General features: G+C 41.8%; 1 protein-coding gene across 4 annotated transcripts in view; it reads left to right on the forward strand.

Moving 5' to 3' along the window:
• Nucleotides 1-16,480, forward strand: part of nhsl2 (NHS like 2) — a 119,817-nt gene that overhangs the window by 57,144 nt on the left and 46,193 nt on the right. Inside the window, exon 1 of one of the 4 annotated variants that reach the window (XM_008121781.3) lies at nt 20-6,218. The exons of the other annotated variants lie outside the window; for them this stretch is intronic. Within the exon in view, the coding sequence (XP_008119988.1) occupies nt 6,194-6,218 (25 nt within the window). The 5' untranslated portion in view covers nt 20-6,193. Of the gene's footprint in view, nt 1-19; nt 6,219-16,480 lie in introns of those variants that run through there. 4 annotated transcript variants of the gene reach the window in all.

The following is a 16,480-nucleotide window of genomic DNA, read 5'->3' on the forward strand; positions in this document are numbered from 1 at the left end:
CCGGTAGTCTTTCTTAGGGAAGGCTAAAGGTCTTGCAAAATGATAACTCTCAGGAGGGATGGCAGTTAAAGCGGCGTTAAACTGTGCTAATTCCACAGTGTAGATGCAGCCCAGGCTTTGAATCCCATCTCAGTCAAAGGTACCAATTGTGTGACCTTACGCAAGTCACACTCTCTCAGCCTCAGAGGCTAGATAGATGAGTAGATAGATAAATAGATAGATGAATAGATGAATAGATAAATAGATAGATAGATGAATAGATAGATAGATGAATAGATAAATAAATAGATAAATAGATAGATAGATAGATAGATAGATGAATAGATAGATAGATAGATAGATGAATAGATAAATAAATAGATAAATAGATAGATAGAGAAATAGGTAGATAGATAAATGGATAAATAGATAAATGGATAGATAGATAGATAGATAGATAGATAGATAGATAGATAGATAGATAAATGGATAGATAGATAAGTGGATAGATAGATAGATAGATAGATAGATAGATAGAGAAATAGGTAGATAGATAAATGGATAGATAGATAAATGAATAGATAGATAGATAGATAGATAGATAGATAGATAGATAGAGAAATAGGTAGATAAATGGATAGATAGATAAATGGATAGATAGATAGATAGATAGATAGAGAAATAGGTAGATAGATAAATGGATAGATAGATAGATAGATAGATAGATAGATAGATAGATAGATAGATAGAGAAATAGGTAAATAGATAAATGGAAAGATAGATAAATGGATAGATAGATAAATGGATAGATAGATAGATAGATAGATAGAGAAATAGGTAGATAGATAAATGGATAGATAGATAAATGGATAGATAGATAGATAGATAGATAGATAGATAGATAGATAGAGAAATAGGTAGATAGATAAATGCATAGATAGATAAATGGATAGATAGATAAATGGATAGATGGATGGATGGATGGATGGATGGATGGATAGATGGATGGATGGATAAATAGATAGATAGATAGATAGATAGATAGATAGATAGATAAGTAGATAGATTGTGTGACCTTGTGCAAGTCACACTCTCTCAGCCTCAGAGGAAAGCAATGACAAATCTCTGCAGAAGGTGTGAACCATCCCATGACTCAATAGCATTGAAGGATAGTAGTTAAAGCAGCGTTAAACTGTGCTAATTCCACAGTGTAGATACAGCCCAGGCTTCGAATTGTGTCTCAGCCAAAAGAACCCATTGTGTGACCTTGAGCTAGTCACACTCTCTCAGCCTCAGAGGAAAGCAATGGCAGAAGGTGGGAGCCATCCCATGACTCTATAGCATTGAGGGATGGCTTTTAAAGTGGTGTTAAACTGTGTTAATTCCACAGTGAAGATGCAACCCAGGCGTCAAATATCGTCTCAGCCAAAAGAACCCATTGTGTGACCTTGAGCAAGTCACACACTCTCAGCCTCGATGGCAAATCTCTGCAGAAGGTGGGAGCCATTCCAATTCAAGACATTTCCCAAGTTTTTGGACAGCTCCTTTCCTCTTTTTTGCTCTGCTTTATTCAGAAAGACAGGCAGGGTGTGCAATTTTTTTACAACGCACTCAATAGAGAGGGTCTTTTTTAAAACAAAAAGATACGGGAGATTTGTCAAAATTGTGTTGCCATGGCATTCAGATGACTTTTAAAAACTGCTCATTGATTGGCAGGTAGAGGGAGCAATGGCCTTGTGCAGGAGGCGGGCTGATGGAAGCCAATTGGCCGAGGAAAGGGCTGGGAGGCTAGTTCACCTTGGCTGCTCTGCATTTCTGCAATTTGGGTGATGGAAAGGGGTTGAAAAATCATCGCTGGGGGGAGGATTGAAATGTAGAGCCTTCGTTGATCTGCGTTATGGACTATATGAAAATATGCTTGGTATTCCTTGACCAAAATGCTTGGGATCTGATGTAGATTTTTCTAGAATCTTTCCACATATGGATTCTCCTAACGTTTCACCTGCATCTGTGGCTAATGTCGTCTTCAAAAGTTCTGTTGGCAATGAGGCAAGTGGGGTGTATTCATATTGGTGGAAGAAAGAACCCTTGCCTGGGTCCACAAGCACGTGAACAACAGAAAAGAGGAAACCATGAAAATGAACAAAATCTGGTTACCAGTATTTTTTTTAAAAAACCAAAATCAAGGCAGTAAATAATGAACACCGCTCAGAAACAGTCACAATCTAGACAACAAGCAATCTGGGGCCAGTTAACATCTCCCAAATAGAGGATGCCTCCAGGCAACAACAGCCAGGCTACCTCTGTGCAGATAGATACCCTTCTAATTGACTTTGCAGCTTCATGGCTACTCATGGTATTTATTCATAGAAGCCAGTGGTTTCCAAACTTATTTGGCTTACTGCCCCCTTTCCGGAAAAAATATTACTCAGCACCCCCTGGAAATTAATTTTTTTAAAATTTATAATAGCAATAGTACTGATTTACGGCTACAGCACGAGGATTTTGGATGTATGGATTTTTAACCATATATTTTATATTTTTATATTTTTTTAATTGCTTTAATTGGATTTTTATTGTTATGTTTTAATTATGTGTAGGCATCGAATTGTTGCCAATTGTGTACGCCGCCCTGTGTCCCTTTGGGTGAGAAGGGCGGGATATAAATGTTTGAAATAAATAAATAAATAAATAAATAAAAACAAAGATATATGTATTAAGCATATGGCAAATGCACCTGTGGCCATCACCGCCCCCTGGATCACTGCGGTGCCCACCAGGGGGCGGTAGCGCCCACTTTGGGAATCACAGATATAAGCATTAATCCATTTAATCATTCGTGAATATATTTGTGTGTATGATGCATGTGAATCTATGTTTATATTTAGGTAAAAGTAAAGGTTTCCCCTGACATTAAGTCCAGTCGTGACCGACTCTGGGGGTTGGTGCTCATCTCCATTTCTAAGCCCAAGAGCCGGCATTGTCCATAGACACCTTCAAAGTCATGTGGCTGGCATGACTGCATGGAGTACAGTTACCTTCCTGCCGGAGCAGTACCTATTGATCTACTCACATTTGCATGTTTTCAAACTGCTAGGTTGGCAGAAGCTGGGGCTAACAGTGGGCGCTCATTCTGCTCCCCGGATTTGAACCTGCAACCTCTTGGTCTGCAAGTTCAGCAGCTCAGCGCTTTAACACACTGCGCCACCAGGGGCCCTATGTTTATATTTAAAAGGTAAAGGTTTCCCCTGACGTTAAGTCCAGTCGTGACCAACTCTGGGGGTTGGTGCTCATCTCCATTTCTAAACCCAAGAGCCGGCATTGTCCATAGACACCTCCAAGGTCATGTGGCCGACATGACTGCATGGAGCGCCGTTACCTTCCCGACAGAGCAGTACCTATTGATCTACTCACATTTACATGTTTTCGAACTGCTAGGTTGGCAGAAGCTGGGGCTAACAGTGGGCGCTCATTCTGCTCCCGGATTCGAACCTGCAACCTTTTGGTCCGCAAGTTCAGCAGCTCAGCGCTTTAACACACTGCGCCACCGAGGGACCTATGTTTATATTTACATCCTCCAAAATTGGGAGCAGGATTTGCAGTAAACTTGAGTCTTAGCTCCAACAGGAAAGGGAAACAGGAGTGAGAGCAAAAGGGAAGGAAACAGAGGTTCAAGCAAAAACAATACTGATTATTATTCTCCCCTTTACCGTTCTGCATGCTATTCACAGCCGGGCTTATATTCCTTGCTCTAGTTAAAGTCCTTTCAGGAGGGAAGCTGCATAAATACTGTATATACTTGAGTATAAGCCTAGTTTTTCAGCCCTTTTTTTAGACTGAAAAAGCCCCCCTCGGCTTATACTCGGGTGAGGGTCCTGGTTGGCTTATATTTGGGTCAGCTAATACTCAAGAATATATGTTACATTTATTATTATTCTCTATTATTGTTACTACTGTTACATTTATTTTACTATATTTTTTATTATTACAGTAGAGTCTCACTTATCCAACATAAACGGGCCGGCAGAATGTTGGATAAGCGAATATGTTGGATAATAGGGAGAGATTAAGAAAAAGCCTATTAAACATCAAAATATGCTATGATTTTACAAATTAAGCACCAAAACATCATGTTATACAACAAATTTGACAGAAAAAGTAGTTCATTACACATTAATACTATGTAGTGAGTGTTGGATAAGTGAGACTCTACTGTACTGTAAATAAATAAATAAATAGATGTGTAGATACTACACTGACCATTTATTGCAGTTTCAAACTGGTATTGCAGATGATTACATAGGAAAGCCTGAAGTCAGTTTAAGGTCTGGATGGCACTTACGCAAACCACAGCGCATTGATGTGATATAGGGGCTTGACAATACTTCTGCAAAATGAGGTTATGGATATATTTAAATGGCGCTTGCTGTATGTTTTTAAATTATTTTATTTGATATGTTAATTGGGTTTTTGTATCAGGATATGATGCTTTAACTGATTATGTATCGTAGTCGGATGTATTTGTATGAAATTTATATGTTTTAGGCTGCTTTGAATCCCAACCATGGGAGAAAAGTGGGATAAATACCTTGCTGTGTAGACTTAAAATATGGATAATTTTTTTCATGTCAGGAGCGACTTGAGAAACTGCGTCGCTTCTGGTGTGAGAGAATTGGCCGTCTGCAAGGATGTTGCCCCGGGGACGCGTGGATATTTTACCATCCTGTGGGAGGCTTATCTCATGTCCCCACATGGGAAGCTAGAGCTGACAGATGGGAGCTCACCCCGCTCCCTGACCTTTCGGTCAGCAGTCATGCCGGCACAAGGGTTTAATAATAAAAATAATAATAATAATAATAATAATAATAATAATAATAATAATAATAATAATAAGTTTATTTATATCCCGCCTCCATCTCCCCTGAAGGGGACTCGGGGCAGCTTACAGCAAAATCAAAATACAGTAGAGTCTCACTTATCTAACATAAACGGGCTGGCAGAACGTTGGATAAGCGAATATGTTGGATAATAAGGAGAGATTAAGGAGAAGCCTATTAAACATCAAATTAGGTTATGCTTTTACAAATTAAACACCTAAACATCATGTTATGCAACAAATTTGACAGAAAAAATAGTTCAATACGCAGTAATGTTATGTAGTAATTACTGTATTTACGAATTTACCACCAAAATATCACGATGTATTGAAAACATTGACTTCAAAAATACGTTGGATAATCCAGAACGTTGGATAAGTGAGACTCTACTGTAATAATAATAATAATAATAATAATAATAATAATAATAATAATAAGTTTATTTATATCCCGCCTCCATCTCCCCCAAAGGGGACCTGGGGCGGCTTACAGCAAAATCAAAATACAAGCAATGATAAAATATGAAACATCAAAGGACAACAATAAAAACCAATAATAAAATATGCACAATAGGCGAAAATACATAACACAGAATTGAAACATCAAATTAAAAACAACGAGGTTGCAATAGTGGATAAGCAAGGTGCACATTATGAGTAACAAATTCGTAAATAGATAAAGTGCATTAGAATCATTTAAGGTCACATTAGGTCATATTAACCCATTGCATTACCGGGGTCTCCGAATATGGGTGATGCGGTCACAAAGTTTCAGTTTTGTTTCATTTGTTATCAGAATCCGCAGCTCTCCGGGCAATGATGGGAGAATTTTTCCACAGTCCCCAATTTACTTAGGTTATTTGTAGTTTTTCAGTTGTTTTCCTAAAGTTTGCAAAGTCGAAAGAGTGCAGGAACAATTGTGCAAAAACAGCCCCCAGTCGCCTGAAAACTAAACATACAGGGACTCGTTCTCCCTGTTCCCAGGGCTTTGTAGATAGGAAGGAAGACGGGGACAGGCCAATGACAATGGGCCAGCAGGAGTCGAGTCAAACAGCCAATTCCTGGTGATTTCCTCTCCACCGAGGGCCAGAGAAAGTGGAGGAGGACTAGAATCAGGCCGACGGACTGGGAACAAAAGGGGAAACTCCCTCTCTGGGTCCAGTCCTGAGATGGAAGCATGAATGCCACGCAACCCACCTAAAGTTGCTTGGTTGATACTTGGCTCCTGTTTTTGGAGCAGTGAGAGAGTCAAAGGAGAGTTTTGTCATACATTACTCTGAATTTATTTGATTTCTAGTGGATACTTTGAGACTGTTGCTGTTGGAGAGCATAGGAACCATGCTTATGTCTTGGCACAAAGCAGGTAAGGAATGTTTTGCTGTGAGTTTTTCAGGCTGTATGGCTATGTTCCGGTCGCATTCTCTCCTGATGTTGCACCTGCATCTGTGGCAGGCATTCTCAGAAGTTTGTTCAGAGGCCTGTAGGAATGAGGCAAGGTGTGTGTGTGTGTGTGTGTGTGTATGTATATATAAAGGTAAAGGTAAAGGTTTCCCCTGACGTTAAGTCCAGTCGTGACCGACTCTGGGGGTTGGTGCTCATTTCCATTTCTAAGCTGAAGAGCCGGCGTTGTCCATAGACATCTCCAGGTCATGTGGCCAGCATGACTCCAGGGAGCGCCGTTACCTTCCCCGGTGCACAGTGTGTTAAAGCGCTGAGCTGCTGAACTTGCAGACCTAAAGGTTGCAGGTTCGAATTCAGGGAGCGGAGTGAGCGCCCACTGTTAGCTCCAGCTTCTGCCAACCTAGCAGTTCAAAAACATGCAAATGTGAGTAGATCAATATGTACTGCTCCGGCGGGAAGGTAACGGCGCTCCATGCAGTCATGCTGGCCACATGACCTTGGAGGTGTCTACGGACAGTGCCGGCTCTTCGGCTTAGAAAAGGAGATGAGCACCAACCCCCAGAGTCTGTCTGTCTGTCTGTCTATCTATCTATCTATCTATCTATCTATCTATCTATCTATCTATCTATCTGTGAAATGTCTAGGTGGGAGAAAGAACTTTTGTCTGTTTGAGGCAAGTGTGAATATTGCAATTAGCAATTGCAGCTACTCAGATAAGGAATACTGGTTGGGGAAGGGAATTTAGATGTTGGAAAATGTATAACGTGTCATAAGGAATTTTGACGTGCCTGTGTTTTGTTTTCTCAGAGGATACTGTTGGCAGCAGTTACTAAGGGTGGCACTAGCCATGTACTGGGCCAGTCTTGTTTCAGCTGGCATATCACATAGCCAGTGTGCTTGATTGATTGATTTTTGATTGATTTCACACACCAGAGGCTATGGGGAAACTTAGCACTTCGAAAAGTATAGCCCTCTGGATATTCTTGGACCTCAAGTCTCAGCTAGAGCTGATGGGAGTTGCAGTGCAATCCCAGTCCACATTAATAGCAACCTTGGAGCCCCAGTAGTTCAATGGGTTAAAACGTATGCCGGCAGGACTACTGACCATAAGGTTGGCAGTTCAAATCCAGGGAGCGGGGTGAGCTCCTGTCTGTCAGCTCTAGCTCCCCATGCAGGGAAATGATGGAAGCCTCTCACAGGATACTAAAACATCAAACATCCGGGCGTTCCCTGGGCAACATCCTTGCAGACGGCCAATTCTCTCACACCAGAAGCGACTTGCAGTTTCTCAAGTCACTTCTGACACACACACAAAAATAGCAACCTTCAAATCTTGGTCTTGCATATACAGTAGAGTCTCACTTATCCAATGTTCTGGATTATCCAACACATTTTTGTAGTCAATGTTTTCAATACATCGTGATATTTTGGTGCTAAATTCGTAAATACAGTAATTACTACATAGCATTACTGCGTATTGAACTATTTTTTCTGTCAAATTTTTTGTATAACATGATGTTTTGGTGCTTAATATGTAAAAGCATAACCTAATTTGATGTTTAATAGGCTTCTCCTTAATCTCTCCTTATTATCCGACATATTCGCTTATCCAACGTTCTGCCGGCCCGTTTATGTTGGATAAGTGAGACTCTACTGTAATTGCAAACAGTCAGTACATAAGGAACAGAAGAACTTGCAACACAGTCAACAAAACAGTCATATTTCATTAGGCCAAATGCAAAGTGAAATGCAGCGTGTCAATTTAGACCATTATTCCATCTAGCTGATAGACTTGGCGTTCTCCAAATGTGTGAGACTACAGTTCTGTAACCAGCATGGCTATCTGCAAAGTTCAGGCAGTTTGTTGTACATGAAACATGAACTAGCAACATTTTGGGGGATTTCAGAGAAGAATCTATAACAGTCCTACCTGGACATGCCAAGGCTTTGAAAACTATGAAAACTATTTGCCCAACTTTCTAAGGCAAACAATTGGCATAATAAAGCATATTGGGTGCAATTTAACTAGCAAAGAAAGTGGGATGATGGTCACACTAGGAGTCAAGGCTCTTCTGGACTCTTGGACCAGTTCTTAAACACGCTTCTGGAATGAGCTTCGTGTATTCCAAGTAGACTGGAACGTACTTAGTCCTAATCTTTTTTTATACTGGTTTTAAACCACTTCATTGGATGTGTTGCAATAGCAGATTCCCAGATTAGCGTTGTGTTTACACCTTATTTTTTGTTATTTAATATTTAATGTTTATTTTACTTAAGTGATATTTGTCTTTACTGTTCTAATGTAGCACAAATCCTATGTAAAATCATACTACGTATTTTTGACATTAATATTGAAATCTGAAATATATACAGAAAGTCTTTATCAATGACTTGAACGATGGACTATTGGATCAGCTGGTCAGATTTGCAGATGGCATCAAATTGGGAGGGATAGGAATCCGGATCCAGAGAATCCGGATCCAAAATGACCTCAATAGATTAAAGAGCTGGGTCTCCTTGTGATTCAATATATTTAGTATTGTGATGCAAGGCTTATACCTCTCCATCTTGACAGCTGAACTGTGTCCTGTTTTCCCCCATGAGTTAAAGCGTAATTTTCTCTCTCTGTATAATGCAAACTTCCAGTGCCCTTCTGCCTAGATTCTTCTCCCTCTTGCCCTCCTTTCCAGTTTAACATCTGAAGCTGACTTGAATGGCTGTTGCTTGCTTGCTGCAGCTTTCTAGCCCGCCTTCCGTGGAAGAGGAGGATGCAGCCCCAGTGAGGTCATTTGGGCCACCCTCCAGGCCTCCCCATTGAACCGCCTTTGTGTGCCTGGTTTCACCTCTCCGCCTCTGCCCTGAGTCTCCTTCCTCCCCCCCTGACTTCTAGGCAATTTCCTTGAATTGTGTTTGGGGTTCACAACAAAAGGAGAGGGATTTAGGGTGGAGGGAGTCTTAATCGCTAGGGCTGAAAGTCTTGACTGTGCAGTTCATCTCGGAATGGAAAACTTAAGTTTTGGAATATGGTAAGCTAGAGCCCGAAAAGTAACATTCCCAAGTTCTACTCTTATCTCCCATTTCTGTGGACTCAAAGCAGAAAGGAGGACCTTTCTGCTTTGTTGTTGTGTGCCTTCAAGTCATTTCTTACACATTGACCAGTAGTGCCGTTACCTTCCCGCCAAATCGGTCGGTACCTATTGATCCTTTTGGAGGTGATCTGGCAATTCGGGGAGATAGGGCGGTCTACAATTATTATTATTTTATTATGACACAGCAAACAAGATAGACATGCTGGATTTCGTTTCACAAAATCACAAGTCGAACACTTCCCAAGTATTATTATTATTATTATTATTATTATTATTATTATTATTATTGTATGACACACAAACAAGATAGATATGCTGGATTTCGTTTCACAAAATCACAAGTCGAACACTTCCCAAGTATTATTATTATTATTATTATTATTATTATTATTATTATTGTATGACACACAAACAAGATAGATATGCTGGATTTCGTTTCACAAAATCACAAGTCAAACACTTCCCAAGTGTTGTTGTTGTTGTTGTTGTTGTTGTTGTTGTATGACACAGCAAACAAGATGGATATGCTGGATTTCGTTTCACAAAATCACAAGTCGAACACTTCCCAAGTGTCAAGGACTGTGTGATGTATTTTCGTGCAGATCCCAGTAGGGTGGCCTTTTGCAGTTGGCAGATCGTAATTTTGTCAATGTCTATTGTTTCCAAATGCCGGCCGAGATCTTTTGGCACGGCAACCAATGTGCCGATCACCACCGGGACCACCTGCACTGGTTTCTGCCAGAGTCTTTGCAGTTCAATCTTGAGGTCCTGATAGCGGCTGAGTTTTTCCTGTTGTTTTTTGTCAATGCGACTGTCACCTGGGATGGCAACATCAATGATCCAAACCTTTTTCTTTTGCACAACTGTGATGTCTGGTGTGTTGTGTTCCAGAACTTTGTCAGTCTGGATTCGGAAGTCCCACAGTATCTTTGCATGTTCATTTTTCAATACTTTTGCAGGTTTGTGATCCCACCAGTCCTTCACTGCAGGGACGTGGTACTTGAGGCATAAGTTCCAATGACTCATTTGGGCCACATAGTTGTGCCTCTGTTTGTAGTCTGTCTGTGTGATTTTCTTACAGCAGCTGAGGATATGATCAATGGTTTCGTCAGCTTCCTTGCACAGTCTGTATTTTGGGTCATCCGCTGATTTTTCAATCTTGGCCTTAATTGCATTCGTTCTGATGGCTTGCTCCTCCTCCTCCTCCTCCTCCTCCTCCTCCTCCTCCTCCTCCTCCTCCTTCTTCTTCTTCTTCTTCTTATTATTATTATTATTGAAAAAGCTACTATTTGTGTGACAGCCCCCAGAATCCTCTAACCAGCATGGCAACTTGTCTTTTAAGCTCTGTGAGACTTCAAACAGCCAAAAGCAAAACCATCCATGTATTCACAAGTATGGAAGAAGGGGCTCACAAGATGCCCAGGGAGAGAAGATGGCATGGTTGGTATATTTCAAGAGCAGAGCTAATAGTTAAAGGTAAAGGTTTCCCTGTTGTTAAGTCCAGTTGTGTCCGACTCTGGGGGTTGGTGCTCATCTCCATTTCTAAGCCTAAGAGCCAGCGTTGTCCATAGACACCTCCATGGTTATGTGGCCACTGGCTTGACTGCATGCAGCGCCGTTACCTTCCTGCCGGAGCAGTACCTATTGATCTACTCACATTTGCATATTTTCGAACTGCTAGGTTGGCAGAAGCTGGGGCTAACAGCAGGTGCTCATTCCGGTCCCTGGATTCAAACCTGTGATCTCTCAGTCCGCAAGTTCAGCACCTCAGCACTTTAACACATCGTGCCACCGTTTTAAAAACTGTGCAAGAGCCAGACAGTTCTGCAGGGCGATATTCCGTTCCCTTTCACCTTGCCAAGCGGATTCAGCCGGGCACAACACAACACGCTGGCAATGCCACGTTGAAGGTTCGTGATGTAATGGGAAGATGCCATCATTGGCTGAACCGCGATCCTGACAACAGGAAGATGGGTTGCTTAGCAACCACTTAGCAGCAGCCTTCATCCTCTTGTGGGTATCACAGGAGGTCTGTTCTGCAGAGGCAGGCTGGTACAAAGCGGGTGAGACTGGCACCGTCCCGCAGGCTGCACCCTCGGGAAAGCGGTGTGTGCCTCTGCCGCAGCCTCTTGCATCCCTATGGATGTTGAGGGATAGCAGAACCTTCCACACCACTGGGCAAGGCTCTTTCTGTGTGCTCTGTTCCGTGGAGTGGCACACGCTGCGTGCTTGACTGGAGTGGCACACAGATGTGGAAACCAACTGCGGGCACATGTGCCTGCACATGAAAGCACACACATTCTGCTACCAAGCTACAGGCTTAAGCAGCTGAGGGGGGAAAGAAAGGGGTCTGAGACTGTTAGGAATGGTGGGAGTTGAAGTCCAAAACATCTGGAGGGCCAAAGTTTGCCCATGCCTGTTACCCACTATCCTAGTAAAGGTAAAGGTTTCCCCTGATGTTAAGTTCAGTCATGTCTGACTCTGGGAGTTGGTTCTCATCTCCATTTCTAAGCCGAAGAGCCGGTGTTGTCCGTAGACACCTCCAAGGTCATGTGGCCGGCATGACTGCATGGAGCGCCATTACCTTCCCGCTGGAGTGGTACCTATTGATCTACTCACATCTGCATGTTTTCAAACTGCTAGGTTGGCAGAAGCTGGAGCTAACAGCGGGCGCTCACTCCATTCCCCAGATGCAACCTTTTGGTCTGTAAGTTCAGCAGCTCAGCGCTTTAACACACTGTGCCACCGGGGGCTGCCACACCCTATATACAGTGGCACAATAGATTAAACGCTTGTGCCGACTGAACTGCTGACCTGAAGGTTGGGTTGCTGACTTGAAAGTTGCCGGTTCAAATCCACGAGATGGGTTGAGCTCCCATCTGTCATCTCTAGCTTGCGGGGACATAAGGGAAGCCTCCCAGTAATACATGAGAAAATAATGGAGGGGGGGGGGGGAGGAAATGTTGCAGGATGTTTTAAATTAGCTTGTCATTTTTACATGAGTTTTTGTGGATATAAACCCACTTTGTTCTGCATTTAAAGACATATGTAGGTTTGTATCCATGAAGGTAAAAGGTAAAGGTTTCCCTTGACATTAAGTCCAGTCATGTTGGCATGTTTTCGAACTACTAGGTTGGTAGGAGCTGGAGCTAACAGCGGGCGCTCAAGCTGCTCTCGGGATTTGAACCTGGGACCTTTCGGTCTGGAAGTTCAGCAGCTCAGTGCTTTAGCGCACTTTGCCACCGGGGCTCCGCCACTATCCTATTAGGAGGTTAAGATTCCCTCTTTGAGCCTTAATGCAAAAGGAGGGCAAGACATTGCAAGAGCCTTGAAAGATGCCTAGTGATTTTGACCCCAGTGCAAGGCCTTCATGCTTTCCCGATGGTTCTGAAGCAAGCAGAAACCATGTAAATTTATCGTCCTATCCAAGAAAGTCATGATTTTTTCTTATTAAAATGTGAAAGCAAGCAAACACAAACTCTGCCCCCTCTTTTTTTGAAAAAAAGAAGGGAGTAAACCTATCACCATTCTCTGTATGTCATAATCACTCCTTCCCTCCCTGCACTTCCCATTTTGCAAACTTCATTTGCAACTCTGCTGCGGTTTGCTCACTAAAGAGAAAGTCCAGAGGGTTGCCGGACCACCAGGCAAAAGGTATCTGAAATGAGACCTATCCTTGATGCTCTTGTGGGTTCCTGATGAAACTTTTTTGGGGAAAATCCCAAGCATTTAAGGTCCTCTTTTTAATGGTTTGAGATTTTTGCAAGGTTTTATCCCTAATGCTGGTAACCATTTCACTTCTGGTTTTATGTTACTTCTGGCTTTGTCTTGTTGTTTTTTTATCTGACTTTTTAAACATTTGACTTGATTGGTTTTATCTTGGTTTTATCTGATTAATTTGTTCCTTTGCTTGGAATATATAGGATTACTAGCTGTGCCCGGCCACGCGTTGCTGTGGTGAAGTATGGTGGTATGGGAAATAAAGTATTGAGGAATTGGTGGTAGTTAAGGTAAAGGGTCCCCTGGACTGAGTGGGTTGCTAGGAGACCAAGTGAGCAGAGCTTAGCCTTCTAACTGGCAGCAATTGGATAAAAACAATTATTCCTCTCCCTCTAATTAGGACTTTATTTTTCTTTTCTTTTTGTTGTATCAACCTAGAGGCATGGATGAGGGGTTGTGCTGTCAATTTTCGAGGTTGTGGGGTGTTTACTTTTGTTGTTTTGTCCACTGCCGTGATGCCATCACTCTTTTATATATATAGATAGGCTGTAATAATCTTTATTGTGCATGATGGAAATGTAGTCCCAAGCATCAGGATGATACCAGGTTCAGTAAGGCACCAGGTTGGGAAAAGGAATTCCATATAAATCAGTGGTTTACAACCTTTTTTTTAACCAAGGACCTTATTGACCAGGGACCACTCTCCAACATTAGTACCAAAATAATGGGTTTTTGGTCAACTTTAAATTTAGTTTGGTTATTTTAGGTGCTGATTTAGAAAATTGCATTGGATAGACCACATCTACTATAGTTTCTGATACAGAACATATGCCATCCAGTAGTCGCCATCTGCTCGTCCATAGAAAACCATATTTAGTAATCTAGAGCTGATGTGGTCGATCCAATGCAGTTTTCTGGATCAGCACCCCAAATAACCCTAGGAACCCCAAATAACCCCAGGTGCCTCCACTTTCAGGTTCTACATGGAACCACTCTGCTCAGTGGAAGGGAGGAGGAGGAGAAGCAGCAGTCAGGAGGCTTGTTGTCATGCCTTTTGTGGGTACTCAATCTCTCACCTTCCAACATCCTCATTGCCTTGACAATATAAGAGGGTTTCATGAGACCAGTTTCTATTGTTGCAACAGTGTAGTAATGCTGAGGTCTCGGACTATATTTTAGTTCTTGGGGACCACTGGTGGTCCACAGACCACAGGTTGGGAACCACTGATCTAGATCCATTTCCCCCTTCTGGTAGACCCCAGAACCTTTTATTTAGCTTGAAATTATTCAACTCTATAGTTTTTGGAGATGCAACAACAAGCCTACAGGAGGTAAATAATCTTAATTTTTCACTTAAAAATAAACCTGCTGTCATCTCCAAGTGTTTTGGGCCATGAATGTAAATGTATTTATTTATTTATTTGTTTGTTTACAGTATTTATATTCCACCCTTCTCACCCCAAAGGGGACTCAGGGCGGATTACAATGAACACATATATGGCAAACATTCAATGCCAACAGACAAACAACATACAGTATAGACAAACACAGAGGCATTTAACATTTTTTTCCAGCTTCACGATTCCGGCCACAGGGGGAGCTGTTGCTTCCCCGTCCACTAGTGGCTGTACTTCCTCATTCCTTTCCTCGTGTTTTGCTGGCAGTTTTATGATGTTGTAAATTAGTTAAATTAGCCTCCCGCATAAAGCGTACCTAAATTTCCCTACTTGACAGATGCCACTGTCTTTCGGGGCTGCATAGGTCAACAGCAAGCCGGGCTATTTAATGGTCGGGGGCTTAACCCGACCCGGGCTTTGAACTCATGACCTCTCGGTCAGTAGTGATTTATTGTAGCTGGTTACTAGCCAGCTGCGCCACAGCCCGGCCCAGCTGAAACAAGTTAAAAATGTTAATTTTTTTGCTGTGATTACACTACATAAATACCTTAAAATAAAATAAACTGATTTTATGGTTTTGATGCACCATTTTGGGAACCATTACAATTGAAGAGTGTTATATAATGCATACATGCATAGCTGGTTGACCACACTGAATTCAACTAGATCAGGCATGTACCGGAATTATTGACAAGCATTTGTTTTAACGTTGTCATTCATTATTTTCTTAATCTTTATACACTTAGATAACTTTTTATTATGTTAGAAGCGAATTGAGAACATACTGCAAGTCGCTTCTGGTGTGAGAGAATTGGCTGTCTACAGAGACATTGCCCAGGGGATGCCCAGATGTGTTACCATCCTGCTGGGAGGGTTCTCTCATGTCCCTTTGTGGGAAGCTAGGGCTGACAGAGGGGAACTCACCCCATCTCGCAGATTTGAACCGCCAACTTTCAACCGGTGCTCTAACACTTTGGTGCTCTAACGCTTTAGTTTTTAAAGAAGGGGTGCTAAGCAGGCACAGCTTTTTTGGCCAAATTAAAAAAGAGTGCACTGTGCATTACATTCTGTAGCAAATACTCTTAGTTCTAGGATTTTGAATATTAGATTCAATGACGTATTAAACTCGAGAAAATACGGTAGTTTAAATATGGGCCAGGTAAGCAAGAAGCACCATAATTCTTTTTCCGTCTTGTGCAATCAGTACTGATATCTGAAGCCGGAACGAAGCAGGACCGGTTCATTCCCTGAAGCTGTTTTGAAGCACAAACAGCAGCTGATTGATAATCAGAACCACTTGCAAATATGCTCTTAAGACAAAGACAAGAGGCGAATCCCCGGAGCTTATTATTGCCTCTATCCCAAATACCTTCTTAAAGCAGAAGACGGTAACACAAGGAGTGTGTTTAGTAGCCAAAATCATATGTCAAAATCATAATGGCAGCCAGAATTGTTATTCCAAATAATAATGCATTCTGGGAGATGTAGCCCAAAATATCACTTTTCCCGTTTCCGGTGAAAGGTGCCAATGTCAGAGGAGTCTATACCTTGAATTAAGAGCTCTTTGGCTATTTGGGGTCTGGAGGAAGTGGGCAGAAAAGACATCACTGACCTTTACATTTTGCATTACTCAACAGCAGCTTGCGTCTAGGTGTGCGGCACAGGTATGGATTTTGCATTATAGATATGCGAAATAAAAGAAAATTTCTTAAATACCAAGTAGAACAGGGCTGCCTTTTACAAGTATTCATTAGCGTTTAAAACAATCTTCTGCATATTTACTTTTATACCTTTCACTAGTGTGGTGTCCTTACATTGTGTTCATAGGTGGTGTTGGTATAAAGCTGGGTATGTTCAGCCGGGAGAAGAGACGATTGAGCTGGGATATGATAGTTCTATTAAAACACCTCTAGGAATGTCATGTTCAAGAGGAAGCGAGTTTGTTTTATGCTGCTCCACGTGAACCAGTGAGTTCAAATTACAAGAAAAGTCATCCCACCCAAAGATTAGGGAGAACT

The sequence above is a fragment of the Anolis carolinensis genome, unplaced genomic scaffold (genome assembly GCF_035594765.1).
Source record: "Anolis carolinensis isolate JA03-04 unplaced genomic scaffold, rAnoCar3.1.pri scaffold_12, whole genome shotgun sequence".
Lineage (NCBI taxonomy): Eukaryota > Metazoa > Chordata > Lepidosauria > Squamata > Dactyloidae > Anolis > Anolis carolinensis.